This window comes from Rattus rattus, chromosome 2 (assembly GCF_011064425.1).
Source record: "Rattus rattus isolate New Zealand chromosome 2, Rrattus_CSIRO_v1, whole genome shotgun sequence".
In the NCBI taxonomy this organism is placed as follows: domain Eukaryota; kingdom Metazoa; phylum Chordata; class Mammalia; order Rodentia; family Muridae; genus Rattus; species Rattus rattus.
Window position 1 is genome coordinate 170,428,685 of NC_046155.1, and position 17,854 is coordinate 170,446,538.

Consider the following 17,854-nt stretch of genomic DNA (forward strand, 5'->3'; position numbering starts at 1 on the left):
GCAGTGTGTACGGTGTGTGGTGAGGGTGGGCACGTGTGCCACAGTATGCTTGTTGAAGTCAGAGGACAACTTGTGGGTGTCGCTTCTCTGCTTCCTCCATGTGGGTCCCAGGGTAGACTACCTGTGGCGAGCCACCCATGGCGGTGACCCTGCAGGTGCAGACATCGAGGCTCTGAGTCCGTCCTGTGTAGTTGTCATCTTGGGCACAGTGTTGGTAACAAGGCCACAGAGAGACTTGTCCGGGTCTGTACTACTCTGGTGCTACTGTCTTGGGCTTTTATCGTCAGTTCTCCACTCACCGGCTCCTTTGCACGTCAGCCACATCACAGCTTCCTGTGACTGAGGTACCTACTGACTTAGAACTCAGTGACAGTGGCCCGTGCGTCTGTCCCTCCGTCCTCCCACTATGTAGACATGGCCTGTGACTCCTTACCTCCCAGCCTTACCCACACTGGTGTCCTTGCTGTATCCACACATGCTCTTGCTTCCTCGCCTGCTTTTAAACTGGCAAGAGCGTTCTTAATCTGAGACCCTCCTGAGCCGTCCGGGATCATGGTGGTCTCGTCTAAGCTCTTACATCACACAAGGGGCCTTATCGTCCTCTTCCCTTCCCTTCCCCTGTTCTGTTGTCTGTCTGGCCACTGATGGCTGTGTGCACTCCTACCGTGCCTTTATCTCACTGTGTTCCCAGCGCAGCGCCGTCTCAGGAGGAGACCTGCAGAGGGCAGCTGTGCTGTGAATCCCCACTGAGTGAACGGAGGAGCTAATGAATGGATGAGTTAATGGACGAATGAGTTAATGATGGCTGTGTTAGATGGGAAGATACATAATGGTTGGCAAATTTAAAATGACTAATCAAAGCATTGTGTAGAAAAGGGTTTTTTTTCTTTTGACAACTTATCGTCAAGACATTTTTAAGATATCTAATTTAAATTTTCTAGGTGCCTTTACAGATAGATAAGTAGATAGACAGACAGGCAGACAGACAGATAGAGGCTAATGTTCATTATCTGAACTCTGTAGCCTCTAGCACCTGTAACAAAAGATCGTGGGCTCAAACTCTGTGTTTAGTTCCCTGCACTACCACCACCACCACCACCAATAATAATAATAATAATAATAATAATAATAATAATAATAATAATAATAATAATAGTAATAATAAACAACCCATGGGCTTAAGTGACCTATAAACAACGGAACTTGGGTCTGGAGAAGTGATGAGTCCGGCTGCTCGTGCAGAAGACCCGAGTTTGGCTCCTACCCACATCACGTGGCTCATGTCTGTACTTCGTGCTCCAAGGAATCCAGTGCTCTATTCTGATCTCAGGCACACGCACGTACATGTGCACACTCACACACACACACACACACACACACACACACACACACACACACACACACAAGCACGCGCACATATACACGTTCTTTTCTCAAAACAGCTGAGATGGAGAGGTGGCCCAGAGGTTAAGCGGCCTGGTTTTGTTCTCAGCACACACATGGCGACTCACCACTGACTGTAACTCCTGTTGTGAGGGACATGATGACAACCCTCTTCTGGCCTCTGTGGGTACTAGGGACATATGTGGTGGACAGACATGCATGCAGGCAGGCACTTACACACATAAAATAAAAACAGAAACACGTGCAGAACTATGTCTCACTGTTGTAGAAGCATGAAAGTCCAAGTTCAAGGCAGGAGTAGATCTGATGCCTGATAGGGACTGTTCCCAGGGTTACCCACACCTCCTTGCTGTGTCTCCTTGGGTTGAAGGGCAAGGAGCCTTTCACGGCCTCTTTAATAGTCACTAACCCATTCTTGGGGTCTCCACCCACATGACCTAGTTGCCTCCCGGCAGCATTGACCTTTGCTTCTGGGCACGTCATGAGATGACAAGATCCTGGATGTTAAAAGGAGGGAAGCCTTTCTCCAGCTCAGTGAAGCCTTAGGCTGTGGTCTTTAAAAGAATTGTTTATCTTATGTATGCTATAGCTGTCTGCTGCACATTGTTGCTCTCTTCAGACACACCAGAAGAGGGCATTGTATCCCATTACAGATGATTGCTGGGAATTGAACTCAGGACCTCTGGAAGAGCAGTCAGTGCTCTTAACCGCTGAGCCGTCTCTCCAGCCCTAGGCTGTGGTCTTAACTGTATCTCTCCAGCATCAGGCAACAGAGCATTCACACGCCCTGCCTGCCTCTCTCTGAATTCTCTTTATGCTTTTAGGAGACAAGAATCCAGAGGACACGGAGTCTCTCGAGGAGGTGGGACTGAGGCACCTGCCACACGAGGAGCTTTTCTGCTCACAGATCTGGCAGCGAGTTACAAGGGAGTTAACCAAGGCTCGAGACTGCAGAGTACGTGTCGGAGAAAATGGCTCTCCGGTGAAACCAGAGGATGTGCACTGTGAAGACGAGGAGTACAGCAAACATTCCAGTCGGAAATCATGGCTCCAACTCCACTGCGGACTAAATGGTGGTGAAGAACCTGACAGAGAGGAGAGGAGTGAGAAAGACTCCTGGGACTCTCGCCTTCAGGCCGACGGGCGATCCCCTGTGGGAGAGAAGAGGTATAGATGTGAAAAATGTGACCACTCCTTCTGTCGGTTATCGGGTCTCCAAGCCCATCAGGTGAGGCACACTGGAGAGAAACCCTACAAATGTGAGGAGTGTGGCAAGGGCTTCACTCGGTCCTCCACCCTTCTGGACCATCAGAGAGGCCACACTGGAAACAAGCCCTATCAGTGTGGCGCTTGCTGGAAGAGTTTCTGTCACAGCTCGGAGTTTAACAATCACATACGAGTCCACACGGGAGAGAAACCCTATGTATGTGAGGAGTGTGGGAAAGGCTTCAGCCAGGCCTCCCATCTTCTGGCCCATCAGAGAGGCCACACGGGAGAGAAACCCTACAAATGTAGCACGTGTGGGAAGGGATTCAGCCGGAGTTCAGATCTTAACGTTCATTGTAGAATCCACACAGGAGAGAAACCCTATAAATGTGAGAGGTGTGGTAAAGCCTTCAGTCGAGTCTCAATTCTCCAAGTGCATCAGAGGGTCCACAGTGAAGACAAACCGTATCAGTGCTCAGAGTGTGGGAAGGGCTTCACTGTAGAGTCTCACCTTCAAGCCCACCAGAGGTCCCACACTGGAGAGAGACCCTATCAGTGTGAGGAGTGTGGGAGAGGCTTCTGTCGGGCGTCCAACTTTCTAGCTCATCGTGGGGTCCACACAGGAGAGAAACCATATCAATGTGACGTGTGTGGGAAACGCTTCCGGCAGAGGTCCTACCTCCACGACCACCACAGGATCCATACGGGAGAGAAACCATACAGATGTGAGGAGTGTGGGAAAGTCTTCAGTTGGAGCTCATACCTCAAAGCCCACCAGAGAGTCCACACGGGAGAGAAACCGTACAAGTGTGAGGAGTGTGGGAAGGGCTTCAGCTGGAGTTCAAGCCTCCTGATTCACCAGCGAGTCCATACTGAGGATGAGGGACGCAAAGATTTCCCTGCGTCAGAAGGCTCACAGGGGAAACAAACTCTATGATGTTTTATATTTTGGAATTTCAAATGGAAGCTGAAAGGTCCCAATTCTTAGAGTTCTCAAGGCAGACAAAGGAGTTGTAGGATCCGTATTTGACTGGAACGGGATGCTTGGGAGACCACAGATAGAGAAGCCTTATAAGTTGGAGCTATGTAGACTTTGGTCAGAACCTTGACCTTTAATCCATGGAGACAGGAACTGTGGGAAGGTGGAGTGTGATCTGGAGGTCTCTCAAAGGAAGGGACCGGATCTGTTCCACAGGAGCAACTTTCTTACACTGCTGATTGTGGCCACACATGGGGCTTCATAACTGTAAGCGACAGTCATGGGATATTTAGGGACGCTACAAGCTTTCTGCATATCCAGTGACCAAAACCTCAGAATTCATCAGGTAAGAAATCCGAGGGGCTTCTGGCAGCTCTTACCCATGCCGTAACTGTGTGACTTCACTGTAGCCTTCCTCAGAACACACGGTGTGAACCCTTACATGTCACAGTCGCCACACACAGGGCCCACGGGCGCTGCCTGAAGTCTCTCCGCTCAGGGCCAGCGTCGTCGCCTGTTATAAACCGCACTGCTTTGGACTGCACACTTCTGCTCTTCCTGAAGCACAGTGCTGTACTTACGGTCCTTTCCCATTCTCGTTCTTCAGTGCTCACGCATCAAGCTAGTCTGCTGCGGATTACGTTGCGTCTCAGCGTGATTTCAACCGTCACCATTCCTCCCCTTAACACAACGTGTTCCACGGCACTACTATGCAAATTTGGTTTTGTGGTTAATAAATTATCATTTATTGAAATTGTTTCAAAATACATTTCTTTCTGATTAATAGTAAACGTTTGAGTTGTATATCTACATTGTGCACCTATGCACCCAAGGACTACCTCCAGACCGAGGCACCCCTTCCCCCTGAGGGACCAGCCACACAGCGGTATAGTATAGAATAGAGTTTATTCAGGGCACGGGGAGGGGAGTTAGGAGGTTAATAGAGGCAGAGAAAGGCAGAGAGACAGAGTAGAGAAGTAGAGGCCGGCCATGAGCACCTTGAGAGGTGGCAGGGGAGGACAAGAGGACAGAACAGTAGCAGGAAGGCAAGAACAAGAGAGGGAGGGAGGAGGGGGCAAGCAGCCCCTTTTATAGTGAGTCAGGCGTACCTGGCTGTTACCAGGTAACTGGGGTGGAGCCTAGACAAAATGCTAACATTCCCCTGATCTGGTTTAATTAAAAAGGAAAAAGTTAGAAAGAGGTGATGGTGAAAAGTTTATTCAATCTGTCTCTGACTAAAGTTCCTATAAATTGTTCCTACGGGGTTGGCAGACATTTAAGTCATCTACACAGGCTATCCCCCACCGAGTGGAGCCTGTCTACGGATGTCTATTAGAGTCTTAGTGCACTGGTGGCCTCCGAGAGCAGTGGGTTGTGACAGTCTTACTTGGATGCTCGCCCTGCACTGATTTACGTATATTTGTATGCAGTCATACAGGCTCAGACCTCAGTTTTATTCCTGAATTGTGACTAATGCATACACTCCTGAGGTTCTCAGTGCCAGCTGCATACAGTGCTTCTAACAAACAGAAGCACGACTTACGGCCATTTCCACTCGGTCTCACCTTCAGTGTCAGCACAGGTTACACAGACTTGTCACATCCGTTCTCTGGAACTGTTTAGATGCAGGACGTTTGTGCACATGGAGTCTGACTGGTCCCTTTCAATTTCTTCAGAAAATATCTGACAAAATTCAACATTCACTTAAGACGAACATTCCCTCAGTGAGATCAGAGGTAAATATGGAATCATTTAAGCTAAGCTGATTTTAACAGGACTATATTCAGTAAGACTGACTTTGTTATACCTTTGTAGATTTGGCAGATGTTTACTTTGGGGTAGCTCCCACCAAGACATTTAAGGTTCAGCATCCTCGCTGCTGAATTCTCCCCTTTCTGCCCTTGATAACTACTGACTTCCGTTCTGTTTGCATTGTTGAATTTTTCCAAAATGGTGTAAATGCAACCCTATCCTATGTGGCCTGTTGCCTCTGACTTCTTTCACTCCGTATAATTTTTGTTTGTTTGTTTTTTGAGACAAGGTTTCTCCTGGCTGTCCTGGAACTTACTCTGTAGACCAGGCTGGCCTTAAACTCCGAGATCTACCTGCCTCTGCCTCCAGAATGCTGGAATCCAAGGTGTGTACCCACCCCCACAGTGGTATAATTCTTTAATTTATCCATTTTGTGTGTATCTTGTTGGGGAGTGCTTACTAGGTATTGAACCCATGGCTCCATACATAAGCAAGTGTTCTACCATGGCCTTCAGTCCTTAGAACCACAGTCATTTTTTTTTTTTTTTTTTTTGGTTCTTTTTTTCGGAGCTGGAGACCAAACCCAGGGCCTTGCGTTTCCTAGGCAAGCGCTCTACCACTGAGCTAAATCCCCAACCCCCACAGTCATTTTTTTTCATTGCCGAATAGTATTCTTTTGAATGGATATACCACATTCGTTTGGGTTTCCAGGTTTTGTAATTGTGAGGGGAAAAAAGCAGCTATAAACAATTGAAAACCATATTCTGTATCAACCTAAGGGTTCCTTTGCCTCCATACATATCTAGATGTGAAATTCCTACCTTTTTTAAAACAATAGTAACCAGTCCTCTTAACTGCCTGCCAGACCTCGTCTCAGTTCCCACCCCAGCCCCTTCAAACATTTCTCCTCAGCAAGCATTCTTCTCTCAGTTTCCCAACACTGTGCTTAAATGGTCCCAATGTTAAAAGCTCCCAATTAAAACCGTTCTAGCCAACTTCTCCAGCTCAACTTCTAGCTCAACTGTCTCTAGCAATATCTTCTGCCCTTTTCCTCTGGCTCTGCTAGCCCGGTCCTCTTGTCATTTGGCTAGCCAGCCCTCATCCTCAGCTGGCGTTTTTATATCCTACCCTATTCCCAGAAATCCAAGAGACAACCAACACTGAAGGTCATGGGTCAAGCAGTTGTAACAGTTAAGAATTCTTTTTATTTTTTTTTTTTTAATATCATGTGCATTGGTGTTTTGCCTGCATGTATGTCTGAGTGCGAGGGCGTCAAATCTTGGAGTTACAGACAGTTGTGAGCCACCATGTGGTTGCTGGGATTTGAACTCAGGACCTCTGGAAGAGCAGTTGGTGCTCTAACCACTGAGCCATCTCTCCAGCCCCAGCTAAGAACTCTTAAAGGCCAGTTGACTAACAACTGCAGGTCCTTTAAAGGGCCAGGTGCACAAGACAATTCACAGTACATTTACCCCCATTTGTTTGAGCTCCTAATTATGAAGTTTCAAAGGGCGCTCCTGGTAGCCATGCTACTGTTGTGATTTTTGCTTCTCCACTCTTTCAATCTCTGTCCCCAGCTCTGTGAACCTTTGGCTTGCCGCTCTGACTTTGGGCTATGCAGGATGCAGTATTCATCATAGCCTCTTAAAGTCCTGCTCACGAGCCATTGTTGCTCTGCCCTGTGGGTGGCTCTGTATTGCAGGAGACCAAAGTCCTGCTCATCGGCCTGTCAGTGGTCAGGTGCTGAACACTTCTTGTCCGGGCTTCTCCATCTGGCAAGGAAGTCTCTCTTCTTCCCTCTTTTTGGGTCAGTGGCCAAGGTTCTCAGAAACCTCCCCCGCTCAACTCTGAGCTTTGTAAGTTTTGATGGGATCCATGGCTTTTTGTTTCCTGTGAAAATATAAACAAACCCATGTCCCCAGTGCAAAACACAAGCTGACTTCTATTCAGTTGTTGACACATTCTTACAGTATACAGGATGATTTAACTCCACAGTTTTTCTATAGCCCGCGTCTCTCAGCCGCTGCAGTCCCTTTCTCATTAACATCCAGAACGGAGCGCAGTTTAGTCTATCCCTGGGGGTTGGGGTGGGGTCTTCATTCCTTCTTTTTGTTTTATAAGCATTTCCTTTACGGTGCAATTGGATCTTTCTCCAACTGCTCATCCTGTAGGACTGTGTGGTATACCTGTAATGTGCTTTAAATTATAATATGCGAAGAATTGCCTCTTCTCACTGGGGAAGTGGTTTGCCGAGGAGAATTTGAATTCTAAGCTATAAGACTTAACCAAGAGTGACCAAATCAAATTCATCTTGGAGATCCTCACTTAACAAGGACCCTTTTAAGAAGAACTATAGTTTAATCACATGTGAGCCCCTGGGGTCAATGCGACTGTTTGAAGTTCTCAGTGATGTTCTAGCTGAGATAAACTCCAAGCAAGATGTTGATATCAGAGAGGAAATGCCAGAACAGACAACCAACGGAATTTTGAAACTTTTTGGTATCCTCAAATACAAACCTTTGGGAAAGGCTGCAAGCAAGAGGACCTTTCTAGGGTTTGGTAATTGGAATAAACCTGTAATTTACCCATTGCGTCACTGGCTTCTTCAGATGAATGATGAACTTCAAAGGGGGGGGCATACATATTTAGCTCATTTTAAAAATAAAAAGTGAGTTCTTGAAGATGAGACTGCGGCTGATACCAATCAACAATATGGAGAGCTGATGGGCGGGCGCCTTTAAAACGCTGCAGAAAGCTTGTGAGCAGCTGGAAACATCTGGATTTTTTTTCTTTTTACAGCAGGTATGTGAAGGGATGCAAGTGCAATGGAAGAACTAAAAGACCATCTCATTAAGAGAGTTGAATGTTTGAAGAAGAGGGCAAAGACTGTTCAGAATCGTCGGCCGATGCTTAAAATAGCAAGTCAGCTTTGAGTTGAGAAAGAGAAGAATTTCTTGCACAACAGAAACAGGAGAAAAGGAATCAGCCATTCGCGTGGTGTAGAGACTGTAAAGAGGTTGGAGCCAGCTGACAAGAATGTGGCGTGCGGGGTTTGGGGATTTAGCTCAGTGGTAGAGCGCTTGCCTAGCAAAGCAAGGCCCTGGGATCGGTCCCCAGCTCTGAAAAAAAGAAAAAAAGAAAAAAAAAGAATGTGGCGTGCGGCAGCGGGCCGAGGCTGGAGGAGGAGACACAGTTAGTTCATATGTGGTCACTGAAAAGTTCCCAAAATAATTAGCAAGAAGCAGGAATTACATTTGTTTGTTTATTCATTCATTTATTTTTATGTCGAAAGTGAAGTCAGTGAAATAAACACGGAGATCAGTTGCTTGAAAACGATGAGAAGCGAGCCAATTAACTAAAGGCAAGCTCTCACTGGATAGGTAATAGGCATCCATCATTTCTTGTGAAGCTGCACAAGCTGAGGAACTTCAGGAGACCAATGAGAAGGAAGCTTTGGCATGGAAAGGGGGCGGGGCTAGCAGAACAAGAGGAGTGGGCAGTTGGGACAGAGGGTGCTAGGAGACAAGCGAGCCAGGAGCAGTTGAGCTGAGTAGATAGGGCTACAACAGTCGCTATAGTTTGGAGCAGTTAGAATTGGGGAAACTGGGAGGAGGGACTGTTTACACCTTTGGGAAACTGAGAGGAATGGTTGAGAGAAATGTTTGAAGGGGCTGGGCTGGAAACACGAAGGGGGAGTCAGGAGAACTGGTTACTGTTGTGAAACAGCCATTCACCTCTAGGCTAACTGCTATGTTGATTAATGGCAATATGTTTAACTTTCCTAAGAACAGCTTGAAACAAAGCACAGCTGTTCATTCTGTATTTTCCCCATCAGCATGTCAGGTACAGTTAGGTTCTCGCGTGTTAGCATTTTCTCTTGTTTTTATCTCGTTTTCCCCTCTCACAAACTCATTTTGCTTACATCCATTTCTTTAAAAAACTTATCTAAAGATAAACATCTTTGTTCGCTATTCATATTTCTATTTAAATTGCTGAACCGTGATTGAATCTTTGTTCCTTTTTAAAAGTTGGTCTTGCTCTGGGCCTTTAAGAGTTTTCAAGGACTGGCAAGGTGGCTCAGCAGGTAAAACACTCCTGTTGCCCAACCTGACAACAAGTGAGTGCAAAGAGAGAATTTACTACTGTACGCTGTCCCCCACACATACATGAACACACCAATAAATAGTTTATTTTTTGGTTTTTCAAAAAAAAGTTTTATGTGGATGTCTTCTCTGCGTGTTTTGTCTGTGGTGCGTCGTGGACATGCAGTACTCAAGAACGCCACGAGAGGACAACGGATCCTCCCGAGCTGGAGTGACTACAGTTTTGAGCTCCCTAGTGCCTGGTACTCTGTACCAGCCGCGCTCTCCGCACTACGTCACCTCTCCAGCGCCAAAGCACATATATCCTACAGATATCACACAGACAGCCTACGATGTAAAGACATTGTTGCTCAAGGCTTTCTTAGGGACTATGAGAAATGAAAAAAGAAAAAAAAACATACAAACAAAAAACAGGGAAATCCAATACGGGAGGGCGGTGCTCCTTCCCTAGCTTCATGGATGGGCCACCCACGCCTCTGCAGCCTCACTTCCGTTACCACGGAGCCGAGCGTCGTCACAGTTTCTCCACGCGGAATTCTGGGAACTCATCGGGTTCTGGTTGGCTTGTTAGCCATCTGTGCCTCTGGGTTTGAGTTGTTTTAGCCAGGATGTCCCCTAGATGCTTCTGAGATCGACAGTAATTGTGTCTCCGGCGAGAAGGAAGGAGCGAGGTTTGAAAGGTAAGGAACAGCGCGAGCTCCGGAGGGAGCGTCCCCCCGGTCTGCAGGCCCTCGGGGCAAGTTGATTCTGCAGGGATCCCGCGCTCCGTCCCCGCAGCCCCCTCTCCCTGTCTGCTGCCCTCTCTAACGCCTGCAGTACCCCCTTCCTGCCTGTTGCACCCTGCCCCCTGCCTGCTACCCCTTTCTTGGACTGCAGCCCCCTCTCTGTCTGCAGCCCTCTCTCCCTTCCCACAGCTCCCCTTCCAGCCTGTGGCCTCCTCTCCTGCCCGCAGCCCCCTCTGCCTTCAACCTCTCTCTCTTTGGTCCTGCAACCTTTTCTAGCAACCCCCTTCTTCTGGCCCTCAGCACCCATCCTGCCTGCATCACCCCTCCCCTTCTGCAGCTCCCCCCTCCCCTTCTGCAGCCCCCTTTCCTCCCTGTAGTCCCCCTCCCTCCTGCAGCCCCTCCCTTCTGCAGCTCCCTCTCTCCCTGCAGTCTCCCTCACTCCTGCAGCCCCCTCTCTCTGCCTGCAGCCATCTCTTCCCTTCTGCAGCTCCCTCTTCTACCTGAAGCCCCCTCCCTCCTCCTGCGGCTCCCCTCCAGGCCTGCAGCCCACCTTCTCCACCCCATAGCTGGCTCTGCTTCTGCCCCAGCTCATTCCTCTGTGCATTTACTGGCTGTTCTGCAAAAGACAAAAATTAGACCTTCCTAGTAGCATACCTGGAGGGGAAAAAAAACAAAACAACAAACGGATAGTGAAATGCTCAAAACTTCCTAGCACATAGGTCACGGAGACCGCTGTAATACTCCGTCCACTTCTTGCCTCTGTGGATCAGCTAGCTACTCACAGCCATGACCCACCTATGACCTTTATGGGAAGGAGCTGGTTGCTTGCAGTAGGTAGGGGGGCAGGAACTGTGTGGTTTAATGTAGGGAATTTTGTAATTTTACAATTTTTGGTTTCCCTGCAGCCCTGACTTCCCAAAAAGCAGTGCTGGAAGCCATAAAGCCACATGTGACTAAGACTGACTGACGTCGGAGGTTATACACCTGGGAATGACCGTAATTAGAGGTTAGTTTACACAGAGTGTTGTGCCCAGATTGCAGAAACCCCAAAGAGACCACCAGGAGCCACAGCTCCCATGCAAGCACATGAGCATCTCGCTTCAAGTCGAGCTTGGGCCACACGACCTTCCTGACGGAAGAGAAAGGAGAGCGACCCCCAGCTCTAGGGGAAGGGGGTTTATAAAGGAAAAAAGCCGAAAGCGGGGTTTCTAAGACTTGGCATTGCATGCGAGGGTAGAGGAATGTTGGTCTCTTTCCCAGAGCCCAAGGGTGTGGGTCATATCACTTCAAGGACCGAAGACGCTAGCTTTCTAGATAGTAGCTTCCTCCAAGGACAGCATTTTAAAATTGTTTGGAGGACAAGATAGACTGAGTCTTAAGATCAAAACGGGGGGTTGGGGATTTAGCTCAGTGGTAGAGCGCTTGCCTAGGAAGCACAAGGCCCTGGGTTCGGTCCCCAGCTCAAAAAAAAAAAGAACCAAAAAAAAAAAAAAAAAAAAAAAAAAGATCAAAACGGAGTTTGTTCTGCTACCTCAGTCCCTTCAGAAGGAAGCCCCAAGAGTGGGGAGGCTGGCCTCAAAGCTAGGCTGTGGGAACCCACAGCCAGCGGCTCCATCTCACTGGTACAAGCACCCCGAGGAAGCCAGCCAGTATGGTGAACGTAGTTAGCACCGGCCCACAGGGACCTGGAGAGCAGGCTTTGGATCTTTGTTGAGACCTGAATGTGTGTACGGGCGGACGTCGGAGGTCAACCCCGGGTTTGGGTAAGGGTGGGGCAAGCGAGTTGCAGTTTGTATGTGGAGATTAGAAGACCACGTTGGGGAGATGCTGCCCACCTTCCACCATGTGGATCCTGAGGACCAAACTCAGTCAGGCTTGGTGCTAAACGCCTTTACCCACCACATCCCCTCTGTCGACTTAGAGCTTGCCTGCTTAGGTGTGGCAGGCTGACCGAGAGGCAGGCAAGATAATACGTTGTCTGCCTTCCCAGCACTGGCATTACAGCCCCTAGCATGCAGCCCCCAGTCCCCCCCTCCAGCTTTCCTTGAGAGGGAGCCAAGCTCCTCCCGCTTGCCTCTTTACCAACTAAGCCATCCCCTCAGTCCCTAGTATTAGGTTTTTAAAAAAGTTGTTTTCACCAATTCTGTTTTTTCCAAATAACTTTTTTTTTTTTTTACATTATAGACATGGAGATTTCCAAAATGACAGGATCGTGTTTTTAAAAAAAAATTGTTAGTACTTTAGCATGCAAATGGAACAGTGGTTCTTTTAGCGTGGTTCTGAGTACGGTTCTGTCAGGTTTTCTGGGTAAGTTTTTGTTAAATGGCAGCTGTGTGCCTTGGGACTGGCTGTTCCCTGCAACCATTTAGAAACTCACCATGGGGCTGGAGAGATGGCTCAGCGGTTAAAGGCACTGGCTGCTCTTCCAGAGGTCCTGAGTTCAAATCTCAGCAACCACATGGTGGCTCACAGCCATTTGTAATAAGATCTGATGCCCTCTTCTGGTGTGTCTGAAGACAGTGACAGTGTACTTGGATTAAATAAATAAATAGGTAAATCTTAAAAAATAAAAAACAAACAAACAAAAAACAAAACAAAACTTTAGAAACTCACATGAACCAGCAGAGAGAATTTCCTCTCCTGGGGATGTTGCCAGAGCTTAAACTCCACCCAGACTCAAGCCCTGCTCATCTAGCAAAATTCCTGCAGACACACCCCAGAAATCAGCATTCTAAGGAGACCTGGGTGACTCCCACACAGGTCCAGTGTAAATAGTTCACGGAGGGGTCTCATCTGAAGATTCAGCCTACCATGTTTGCCGTGCCACCTGGCCCAGATAAAATGGAGCAGGGTACCCTGTAATCACAGCACTGTGATTCACCACCCCCCCATGCTTAATGAATATTGTCAACAGTCACACCTGCTAAAAGTCCCAAGCAACGTGAGGCAGTGCTGTGTGCAGAGCCAAATCAGGATTCACGATGCATCCCCTGTGGGCTCCAGGGAGGGATTTACTGCCTTCCTTGTGCTACAGCACTTCCAGCAGGAGAGGGACGCCGAGTACCAGTTACAGTGAATTAGCGTTAGATGCTGTTTCCACGTTTACCGTCCTCACTGCCAACACTACCGATTACTGAAAGTTTCCTTAGAATTTAAAACCTAGAGAAAATCGCAAAAAATTAGTACAAGGAAATCTCATATGTTGTGGTTGGGCACAGTGTTCCGTGATTACTCCTGAATGGAATTGACATCATACGCGGTATCATTGTCGTCCTCTGACCGTAGGCTACAAGGAACACGGACCTGACTATCTGACAAGGATCAGCTGTGTGGTCAGTGGTACCGTCGGGTCGTCTCTCTCTTCCGATTTCTGCCTTTTTCAGCTCTGCATCTCCCGGAAGGAAGGGTAAAAATGAGTGCGCCCATGGTAAGTAGAGCTCACCATTCTCCCTGTCAGAATGCAATGGTTCTTCTCAAGCTAGAGGATTTTTCTCTTGTTAGGAGACTCAAAGCATTTGCAAGCAGACAAGATGGCTCAGGGGTTAAGGTCCATGCCTCCAGGCCGGATGACCTAAGTTTGATCCCCAAGATCTACATGGTGGAAGGAGAGAACCAGTTTCCACAAGTAGTCATCTGTCTTTCACACAGTACTATCATACACACACACACACATACAATGAGTAAATGTAATTTTAAAACTAGAATGTGTAAAAGTACGTGAGGTCTTTAGGCTATGCCAGGTGCTTGTTTGTCACTGTAAGTTTAACTGTCCCAGAGCTATTGTGCCTGTAAGCAGGCATTGTTGTTGATCCTTCTCTTAGGGTGACAGAGACAGACATCTGTTTACCCCAAGTAGGGAATCCACAACAGACTCAAGTAACAATATGACCCAAGTCCAAGTTGAGGAATTGGTGAGTTTATTGGGGTTAGTCTCGGGAACAGGATGACTCCAAGGTATCTGCATCATAGAAAGGTTTCCTTAGAATTTTATGTACGACTTGCAGACATCTCAATAGGTAGGAGAGGCTCTTCTAGGAAACTCTGTTGACCGGAGTCCCCTCAGCAGTTCTTATTGCTCATAGAAGTCTATGGCCAGAGGGACCTTGGACATTGGTCAGTTTCAGGGAGTTCCCGTGACTTATGAGTTGTATAATTCCATAATCTCAAGGAACCTCCTTTTAGAACTTCTGAGTCTTTATAAGCTTCCTCCCCCTCGTCCCCAAGATAGACTATTTTAACTCTGACAGTGTCACTAACAGTAGTTATTTGTAAGATTGAGGTCATATGTGCTTGTTGTAGGAGGCAGTAACATTCAAGGATGTGGCTGTGATCTTCACTAAGGAGGAGTTCAGGCTGCTGGACTCCACCCAGAGGAAGCTGTACCAAGATGTGATGGTGGAGAATTTTCGGAACCTGCTCTCAGTGGGTGAGGACAGGTGCCCTCTGGCACATACCTTGGAGTTGGAACATTTCTTGTCTTTTATGAACAGGATATTTCAGGACATTTTGTTTGTTTGTTTGTTTATATGTCTGTATAGGAGTATATTGCCTGGTACCTATTGAGGCCAGTGGAAGGTGTTAGATCCCTTGAAACTCAAGTTACAGGTGGTTGTGAGCCATCCTAGTACTCAGGAGGCAGAGGCAGGTGAATCTCTGTGAGTTTGAAGCCAGCCTGGACTACAGGGCTACACAGCGAAACCTTGCCTTGAAAAACAAGCAAACAAAAAACCCCGCAAAATCATATCTTATTTGGGGTATGTGTGTGTATGTGTGTGTATACACACACACGTAGGTATGTGTACCCTCTGAGGCTAGAATTAGAGGAATTACAGATGGTTGTGAGCCACAGGATGTGGGTACTAGGGACTGAACTTGGGGTCCTGTGGAAGAGCAGCAAGCACTCTTAACCACTGGCCCATCTCTTTAGCCCCATACTGGTCATTTTAAAAAGATATTTATTTTTATTACTTTTATGCGTGTTGTGTGAGTGAGACACACCTTTGTGTAGGAGCCCTCAGAGGCCAGAGAAGGACATTGGACCCCCTGAAGCTGGGGCTAGGTGGTTGTAGGCGCTGGGCACAGAACTCTGTTTGGGAGAGCAGCAAGTGATCTGAACCACTGGGCTGTCTCTCAACGCCTCTGCTGGCAATGTCTCCTGAAACACAATGGAGTGGAAAACACCAGATTCCTTAGAGAAAATAACCACATTGTAGGAAAAGGAATGAGCGGATGCTGAGCGAGGGAGAATAGGTCTGAAGACTGCAGGTGTGAGCTCAAAGTGGGTCGCTCAGACTGTTTCTGACACGCGCGTGTGTGTGGTAGAAGGGTCGCATCATAAACGGTGTGTCTTCCCTGGGCTACGTGTGTACAAGCTCTATCACACTGTATCTGTTGTGTTGGTGATGATCTCCGTGACATCCCCAGTGCATTTTCGCCCTTTGACATTTGTGATCCTTGCCTGTTCATAGAGTATCAACTTTTCAAACAAGAGAAACCACAGCTAGAAAGAGAAGAGAAGCCTAGGGAGCAAGGTTCAGGTGAGTCTCCGTTACTCGTCCCTAGGACTTGCCATCCACGGTCCCTGTGGCCAGCACTGTGTGGGCCAAACAGCATGCTTTGAGCACTTGCAGCGTGTTATGCTGGACTGCATGCCAGGCACCGTTCTGGGTAGCTGCGGGAAAGCTGAGCACCATAAAATGTTTCTTCCTGTGGACACCATCCTGTGGTAGGAAGGAAAGATCCATAATTTCAAAAAGAAAAAAAAAATTCAATCAGTACTCGCTTTTAAATGGCTTCATTGGTTCTGTCTTTAAATTTTTTCATTATTATTTTATGTGTATGGTGTCTGCTTGCGTGTGTTTATGTGTGCCACATGTGTGCCTGGGGTCCACGGAGGCCAGAAGAGGGCGTCGGATTCCCTGGGAGTGGAGTTACAGCTGTGAGATGCTGTGAATGAACCCAGGTCCTCTAGAAGGGCGGCCAGTGCTCCTGACTGCTGAGCCATTTATCCAACCCTTATTGGTTCCTAACAGTCGGGACCTCAGTGGACTTTACAGTGGCTTCCGTTAGCAGTTACACCCGAAAGTTTCATCAATAGTGAAAAGGAATCATCTTGATTTGCATTCAAATCTGGTATTGTGAGCTAAGTGTGAAATCCAAGTGTAAACGCTTTTCACTTGTCCTTACCTCTGTCTCCATAGGAATGAACAACCAGAGTGGGAGAGGAGCTGTCCAAGGTGGAAGGTCACCGGAAGCCCTTTCCTGCTGGCAAATCTGGCAGTGGGTCACGGACGACTTAACCACGTGTCGGGACTCTGTGGTAAATGCTCCTCAGTTACAGGACGATTCTCCCTGCTGGGTCAGGCTAAGGTCATCTCCTCACGTTTCTGAAGATGAGAACTATATAAAGAGTCATAAAGTGAACGTTCCCATCCATACGGGAAGGCTCCCGCTTTCCCAGAAAACTTTACTGACTGAGCCGCAGACTCGTAAGGACCGATACCAGCAAGTCTCCAAGAGAGATGACCAGGGTCAGAGTAAACCGGATATACACTCTACAAGTAGGAGTTCACATCCCCACCCCGATCGTAGAGGACACAAGAGTAAACAGTCGTATAGCCCCAGTGATCACGGGAGAGACAGTACAGAGGTGGCACCATTTGACCAGAATGGAGTGAGTCACACTAGACAGAAAAGCTCCCCATACAAAGAAGCTGTTACCGATCTCTGCAGCTCTGCTCCTCACCAAGTGTTGGACTCGGGAGAGAAGTCTCGTGCGTGTGCCGAATGTGGGAGAGGCTCCCCCTGTGGCACAGACGGCTGCGCTCATGAAGATCGCACAGGAGAAAAGCGTAAGGAGTCCGGTCATAATCTCCCCATCCACCAGGGGGACCAGACAATAGCGAAACCACACACATGTGGGCAGTGCTGGAAAACCTTCAATTGCAGGTCCGCCCTTAACATCCATCTGAAGGTGCACACCAGGGAGAGACCTTACAACTGTGAGGCATGCGGGAGTGCCTTCAGTCAGGCCTCCCACCTCCAGGACCACCAGAGACTCCACACCGGCGAGAAACCGTTCAAGTGTGATGCCTGCGGCAAGAGTTTCAGTCGCAACTCCCACCTGCGGTCCCACCAGAGGGTCCACACGGGAGAGAAACCGTACAAGTGCCAGGAGTGTGGGAAAAGCTTCATTTGTAGCTCAAATCTCTACATCCATCAGAGAGTCCACACGGGAGAGAAACCCTATAAATGCGTGGACTGCGGGAAAGAATTTAGTCGCCCTTCGAGTCTTCAGGCCCATCAGGGCATACACACCGGAGAGAAATCGTACGTGTGTACTGTGTGTGGTAAGGGCTACACTCTGAACTCGAACCTCCAGGTCCATTTGCGAGTCCACACTGGAGAGAAGCCGTACAGTTGCGATGCGTGCGGGAAAGGCTTCAGTCGCTCGTCACAGCTGCAGTCCCACCAGAGAGTCCACACGGGGGAGAAGCCCTACAAGTGTGAAGTTTGTGGTAAGAGCTTCGGTTGGCGGTCAAATCTTATAATTCACCACAGAATCCACAGCAGCGGTAAACCTTACAAGAGCAAGAGAGACGTTAAAAGCACTGGGGAACCCGTTCAGGAAAAAATGTTCTATAAAATAGTGCTTGAACTGACTCGTGTCGTGTGAATTCTTTTTT

The 17,854-nt window shown here is 48.0% G+C and overlaps 2 protein-coding genes and 1 pseudogene across 7 annotated transcripts in view; all 3 read left to right on the forward strand.

Moving 5' to 3' along the window:
• LOC116892493 (zinc finger protein 45-like) overlaps positions 1–4,354 on the forward strand; it is a 30,023-nt gene extending 25,669 nt beyond the window's left edge. For 3 of the 5 annotated variants that reach the window (XM_032894233.1, XM_032894234.1, XM_032894232.1), the window contains one exon: positions 2,229–4,354. In XM_032894233.1, the coding sequence (XP_032750124.1) occupies positions 2,229–3,547 (1,319 nt within the window). In that variant the 3' untranslated portion in view covers positions 3,548–4,354. The remainder of the gene's footprint in view (positions 1–2,228) is intronic. The other 2 variants (XM_032894236.1, XM_032894235.1) reach the window with 2 other exon arrangements.
• On the forward strand, positions 3,870–8,384 carry LOC116893396 (annotated as a pseudogene).
• Positions 8,385–9,767: 1,383 nt separating this feature from the next.
• LOC116892492 (zinc finger protein 226-like) lies at positions 9,768–17,854 on the forward strand. Of its 2 annotated transcripts, XM_032894229.1 has the most exons (7): positions 9,768–10,124; positions 11,075–11,175; positions 13,455–13,596; positions 13,991–14,080; positions 14,469–14,595; positions 15,638–15,706; positions 16,370–17,854. In XM_032894229.1, the coding sequence occupies exons 3-7, from the start codon at positions 13,582–13,584 to the stop codon at positions 17,842–17,844; spliced, it is 1,776 nt and encodes a 591-aa protein (XP_032750120.1). In that variant the 5' UTR covers positions 9,768–10,124; positions 11,075–11,175; positions 13,455–13,581; the 3' UTR covers positions 17,845–17,854. The 2 variants fall into 2 exon arrangements, with proteins under 2 accessions (XP_032750120.1, XP_032750121.1); XM_032894230.1 differs by lacking the exon at positions 13,991–14,080 and having other exon boundaries at positions 9,770–10,124.